The sequence below is a fragment of the Dipteris shenzhenensis genome, chromosome 25 (genome assembly GCF_047967505.1).
Source record: "Dipteris shenzhenensis isolate YYH24624 ecotype China chromosome 25, Dip_SZ_1.0, whole genome shotgun sequence".
Taxonomy (NCBI): domain Eukaryota; kingdom Viridiplantae; phylum Streptophyta; class Polypodiopsida; order Gleicheniales; family Dipteridaceae; genus Dipteris; species Dipteris shenzhenensis.
In genome coordinates, this window is record NC_141620.1 from 32,422,844 (window position 1) to 32,429,699 (window position 6,856).

At 44.7% G+C, this 6,856-nt stretch overlaps 1 protein-coding gene across 1 annotated transcript; it reads right to left on the reverse strand.

Annotated features, from left to right (window-relative positions):
- Window positions 1-1,029: 1,029 nt before the first annotated feature.
- LOC147885761 (uncharacterized) lies at window positions 1,030-4,768 on the reverse strand. Its single transcript, XM_087396861.1, has 2 exons — window positions 4,746-4,768; window positions 1,030-4,412 (listed from the first exon to the last, which is right to left on the reverse strand). The coding sequence occupies exon 2, from the start codon at window positions 4,250-4,252 to the stop codon at window positions 1,568-1,570; it is 2,685 nt and encodes an 894-aa protein (XP_087252987.1). The 5' UTR covers window positions 4,253-4,412; window positions 4,746-4,768; the 3' UTR covers window positions 1,030-1,567.
- Window positions 4,769-6,856: the final 2,088 nt, after the last annotated feature.

Below are 6,856 nucleotides of genomic sequence, written 5' to 3' on the forward strand. Positions count from 1 at the left end.
GATTCCCTTGTGTCCTACTTCATTTTGATCTTCGTTTTGAAAGCTCTCATGTGTGTAGTCTATACTCCCTCGCATTACAAGAAACTCGCCTTTCCAAATCTTGATAGCATGATTGTGTGTAGGATTCTTTTAGAACAATAGTAGCCTATGTGCCTCTTGCTGCACCTACGTTTGAGTGGAGTGCTGCTTGTCGGAGGCACACAAATGTGTGGTTGCCTGATAATTGCAAAGTACTATGTGCCAAATTTAAATTGCTATATGTGAAATGCAATATGCTAAACTCAACATGTAATCTACCCAAGGAAGGGCACATTCCTTGGTCTTATAATTTTTGGAGAGGAAGCGTGCCAACTCTCCCCCCACATGAATGTGTGGCTATGTGTTGGCTATTCAATAATTTTAATGTGGTTCTAAAAAGTGCTATGTGAATGCCAAGTCCTAATTACTAAATGCAATGTGCTATGTACTAAATGGAAAGTGATGTGTGCTGATTGGAAAGATCCAAGACGAATTGAATAATAAGCAGTACCCCAAACAATTATACGGTGATCAAGTTCAAAGGACCTTTTTACTATCTTTACGCAATCTTTCTTCTTTCTCGATAAAGCTGCCTACCCGGATCTAGTTTAAAGCCATGTCATCCAGGAAAGGAGAATCATCAACATCTTTCATGAAGATAGCATCCGCCTCAATGACAATGAACTGTAAAGACAAGCCACGTGATGCTTGGGATCATATTGTCCTTCATGAGGAAAGACCTAAGACTAATTAGTTTACAGTATTGACAACATAAAAGATGAACTACAGCCGCTTTGGGACGATTTAACAGAGATGTTGAAGCCAACAAGGGCTGCAGAAGGAAACGCACGAAAACATGAGAAGACAAAAGAAGCAGCAGTAAAGGAAGAATTGCATGCAGTTTTGCAGATCCATGTACCATCAAGATATTTTCATATATATCCAGATCCTATTGAGGAAAGTTCTGATTCTGTGGAAAAACATATTATGATGAGATAGCCAATGACATATGTTGACACATCTAGGCGACAAACAACATATGTGAACAAAAATATATGATGTATCAAGTCTTTCTAAAATATTAAGCTTAGTACGGGGGTATGGCAATGCTTAACAAAATTTACAATCTAACCAAGAAACAGTTCATGGTCATCCATGCCTTCCTCTACATACTAGACTAGCAATCAGCACATTCCTACGCATGCTGCCCTCTTAACAAAATGTAGTACCTTGGCATTGCATTTGGGACAGCATAAGGGAGTTAGCTGCTCTCGATTATCAGGAATCGGTTCCGTACCTTTCTTCCAGTGATACGTATGCAGCGTGCCAACTGCTAAAAGTACAGGGAGCCACAACGGCAGAGAGCGTTGCTTCCCCCCTGGCCACAAGAATATTGCTTTACTGTATACATGGTGCCAACTGAACAGAGAGAGAGAGAGAGAGAGAGAGAGAATTCTCCCACTTCTGTGTAGCCACTGAAATCCTCTTGATGAGTACCTTGGCAGTGCTGCTTTCCCGTATTCCAAAATGAAACAGTTGTATGAGCAATCTATTTCTTCCACTCCCGCGCTGCCATTGAAATCCAGAGAATTATCTTCTTCATGAGTACCATGGCACTGCTGTTTTCAACTATCCCAAATGAAGTAGCTGTATGAGAGTATTCAGCCTCTTCTTCTACTACTTCTCTGCAATCTACTTCTTCTCCCGTGCTGCCACCAATATCCCGAGAATTATCTCCTTGATGAGCTTCCAACTCCAAATAGTCATTTTTAGAATGAACCCAACATTCGCTTTCTAGCATGTCTACAACAGTATCGATCACTAAGTCTGCCGTATATAGGCAGGAACTTTCCACTTCTTTCAGCATACAAGCCTGAGCCTGGGAAAGATGGTTTGTTAGGTCTAGACCACCACTGTGAAGGTGAGATAAGAGTTTCGAAATAATTCTGCCAAAGGACCGCACATCAAGAACTCTTTGATTGATGGCCAGACCATTAACTTCCTCTTTGTGCACTGGAGAATTGATCAATATTTGAGCCTCAAAATTTTCATCCAGCAGTATATTGTCTGTTGTGAGGGCACATGAAACATCCTGTGAATGCAGAAATTGAAGACCGCATGCTACCCCTAGAGCAATATTGCAACAAGTTCCCACATTCAGTGGCTCGAGAAATTCATCGCATGGATCCTTCAGCCACCTGTGTAGTGATCCTTGCACACATGTATACTCATATACAAACCACCATTGAGAATAATGAATGCAAACAGCTCGAAGACAAGAAATATTGACATGCCATAGTTTGAACATTCGACTTGTCTCAACCCAGATATTTCTAGGCTCAAGTGGACTCTGTTTGTGGTAAACTAATACATTAGTTCCATCACAGAGAACTCCGTGATAAACAGAATCAAGGGTGATGTTTTGCACACGTTTAGTGAAGTTATGTGTGGCCTTCAACAGCTCTTGATAGGAGACCATAGGATTGGAAAGGAAAACCTCCTCATTCGGCAGTAGTTCAGGTGTCCTTGCTTTCATAAGAAAAAGTTTCAATTGTCTTAGTACCATGGTAATGCTGGAAAATGACGGGCGTAAGGATGGGTCTTCTGACCAGCATTTCTGAATAAATGCATTCAAGAATTGGGGACAACTTGCTGGCAATTCTGGTCTTTCTCCATTTGCCAGCATCTCCAGCACTACAGGCGTTGACCTGATGCCCTCAAATGGGTGTTTTCCTGTGAAGCAATATGCAAATGTCATAGCAAAACTGTAGACATCGGCCTCAAATGAGTATTTCACTCTCTCTTTTTCACATCCACTTTGGAATCCATTTTGACTAGGCCGAACTTCTGGTGCCCTGTACCACATGGTACCCATATTAGGAGTCATCGAATTGCAGCTTTCAAGATGCGCTCTAGCAAGACCAAAGTCGCAAAGTTTCACCCGTCCATAGCCTTCCTCAGTCAGTTTCTTGCAAGAGCGCAGGGGCTCAACTAAGACGTTGGCTGGCTTGAGATCTCGGTGCATTATCTTTTTGTCGTGCAGATATTCCATTCCCCTAGAAATTTGTAGCATCAAGTCGATCAGCACAGGCAACCGTAGGGGCTTGTTAAGCTTCGTCCTTTCTCCCACGATAGATTGAAGATTGTTTTTTACAAGCTCCAAGACCAGATAGCATGCGTTATTCTTACTGTCCACACACCATCCGATTAGTTGGACGATGAAGGGACATTGCAGTTCTACAAGCACTGATGCCTCATATTCACACAAATCCCTGCTGGTATTATAGTCGAATTGCTTGGCAGCAACCTTCATGCCAAAACAAAATGCCTCATACACAGACCCGGAACTGCCCCGAGCAATCAAGCAAGGCGGAGAGGGTATTATTAAGTCTTCATTGCGTATACACATAATCTGTGGAGGTTTTCTCGTATCGAAGGGCACACCCTCAAGCTCTCTCAGCAACGATGGAAGTGTCAGCTTCTGTAACAAAAGTTTTGTTGTTTTATGTTTGTGCTTTTCTTCAGTGTGCATTACTTTTTTCCTTACAGGATTCATCCCAGCGTACCTTCGCTTCATGTTCGTTAACCTTAAAAAGAGATGCTGGCGATCATCTTCTTCACTTCTGATGAATTGTGAATCTTCAGCTGATAACGCTTCCAGTTCGGCATAGCACTCCGCAGTCTCCAGGCGGGCGGATCGCGCTCGAGACTGTAGGCCTACCCCACGGACGCTATGCAAGGCAAGCTTCAATCCAGCGAGGCACAACACGAGGTCGTGGATGTGAACATCGCGTGCTTCTGTGGTAAGACCAATAGTAACGGCTGCCCTCCTCCAATGACGGCTGCTGCATATGTTGAGGAAATTCTCCGCCTCTTTGATCACCCGGTAAATTTCCTCAATACACTGCGTTGCAGTCCGGAGCTCCTCGAGGGTGGTCTGCGAAACACTGTCGGAGCTCAAGAGTGCAGGACCCGATCGATGATGCTTTCCAGTCCACAACCACTTGGAAAGGGTCTTGTCGTACAAGGAAGACCATCGTCTGGCGGGATCTGAGGAGGAGAGTTTTGGGAAGGGAGGACAATCGGGTGTGCCGAAGAATCTGTCCAACCTGGAAGAGAAACAAGAGGAGAGAGCTTCACACTGTAGGATGTTGAGCTTGGAGCGCTGTTTGGCTTTTTTCTGGTTGAAGGGGGACTGGCGGAGGGTATCATTGAGAAGGACAAAGGAGCCCATCAGTGCTATAATTGCAAGCTTCGGGTTGGGGCTCAGAGCTTGAACGGAGACGAAGCCAAATCATCATAGCGTGCTCAGAGCTTTGCAAGCAGACGAAGCAGCTCACGATCGGCAAAGTTAAGCTTTTATACACGCCATAGCTTTTGGATTCAAGATCAATCTGCGATACACAGGAAGCACATATCACGATTACCGCGAGAATGTGCAAGTGCGAGGACACAAGGAAGCACATATAACGATTAGTACGATAATTTGCAAGTGCGAGCTGTGTCCTGGCTGCAATTCAATTGTGTGTGAATCAATCAATCTGCGTTTAGTTTTCTCGATCTCTTAAAACGTAGTTCTTCTTTCCAATCATCACAGAAAACAAAACAAGACGATATATTGCGGATATCGTCTTGACCTTAAATTTCCAAAACCAAAATGCTGAAGAGAATTGTGATCTCTACTGCTCAGCAATTTTGCATCGCTCCCTTCGATGGTTAATACCCACGTCGATCTGCAATTCAATCACGGCAGTCCACCATAAAGTCGTCGTCCAATTCGAAGATATTGCCAGAATATATATTCATCATGCCAAGGTTTTTACAGCATGATCAAGAACATGCAGCTACAAGCTGAGGGACACTCTCCAATCCATGGGAAAAGAGCCTTCGTGAAGATGTCCGCAGCATTCTCTGTAGTTGGACAGTACACCAAGTCGACCTCTCGATCCACGATGAGCTCGCGTACAAAGTGATATTGAATCTCAATGTGTTTTGTGAGAGCGTGGTACACAGGGTTCTTGGCAATTGCCATGCAACTCTGATTGTCACATGATAACTGCGTAGGCTTGTTCTGCACTACACCCGTGTCCCCTAAAATCCTCCTCAACCACATTGCCTCACAAGAACCAAAACATGCTGATTTGTACTCAGCCTCGGTAGAAGAAAGAGCAACTGTAGGTTACTTCTTGCTGACCCATGAGACAGCTCCAGATCCAAGTGAGAAACAATAACCTGTCACTGATCTCTTGCTATCCACGTCCCCTGCCCAATCCAAGTCACAGAATCCGGTCAAGGTGTTGCCCTTGGTATAGGTGATGCCATAATCAAGTGTGCCTTTGATGTATTTCAGCACCCGCATCCCTGCCCTCCAATGATTCTCCCGGGGCTTATTGGAAAACCTACTTAGTACACCAGTCGCAAAACTGATGTCCGGTCGCGTGTTGCACAAGTAAATCAAACTGCCCACAAGCCTTCTGTACTTCGCTTCGTTCACCAGTGGTGATGAATCCTCCTTTGAGAGCTTCACGTCAACCTCCATAAGGGTACCAACTGTCTTGCACTCATCCATGCCAAATGCCTTCAGTATCTCTCCAGCATACTTCAGCTGTGAGATGAAGATCTGTTTTGGCTCTTGCCAAACTTCAATCCCCAAACAGAAATGCATCAATCCGAGGTCTGTCATTTCAAACTCTCTTCCTAGCAACTGCTTTATCTGTGAGATCTTCTCTTCATGGTTCCCTGTTATGACAAGGTCGTCCACATAAAGGACCACGATCATACACCTGCCTCCTTCTCTGTAGATATATAAATTTGCATCAGATGGGCTCCTCCTGAACCCGTTTTGCAGAAAGTAGGCATCAATCCACTGGTACCATGCTCGTGGGGCCTCTTTCAGCCCATAAAGTGCCTTCTTCAGTTTACAGACTTTACCTTCTGGACCGGGGATCACAAATCCTGGTGGTTGTTCCACGTATACCTCCTCCTTGAGATCTCCATTCAGAAAGGCGGATTTTACATCCATTTGAAACACGGGCCAACTTTCCTGTGCTGCTAAAGCCAAAACATTACGAATTGTGGTTAGTCGAGCTGTGGGAGCGAAGGTATCCTGATAATCAAAACCATGTACCTGTGCGAATCCCTTTGCCACGAGCCGAGCCTTATACTTATCCAACGTGCCATCAGACTTGTACTTGGTCTTGTACACCCACTTGGTGCCGATTACCTTGCGTTTTGGTGGTCGATCCACAAGGTCCCAAGTGTTGTTCTTCATTATGGAGCCATACTCCGATTGCATAGCCTCCATCCACCTATCATCACCCTGTGTCTCTTTAAGACACTTGGGTTCTTCAGCACGGATCACTTCTATCATCAAAGCGTAGTTGACTAAGTGTTCCTGCGTCCTTCTTTGCTCCTCTAATCTCTTGGACCGGCGGTGTTTGGATGGTGCCTCCTCAATGGTTGGAGGTTCTCTACCGTCCAAAAGCTACTTCACCCACTTCAGGAATGGCCGTTGCCATTGTGGTTCTGTAGGCTCATGAATCTTTCTCTTCTTTATCTTGAATCCTCCCAAGCATCGTTGGGGGAGTTCGGTCTGTTGTTGGTGGTTGTACTGGATGGATATCCTGGTCCTGGTTGTTTGGGAAGGAAGCATCCTCCTCCCATTAATGCGGCTGTTTTGAGAAGACCACATCGCGACTTACTATTACCTTCTCGGTAACAGGATTATAGAGACAGTGACCCTTTGACTCTTCACTGTAGCCCAAGAAAATACATTTTCGGCTCTTCGGTTCCCATTTGGTCTTGTTAGCATCAGGACATGCACAAAACAGTCACAGCC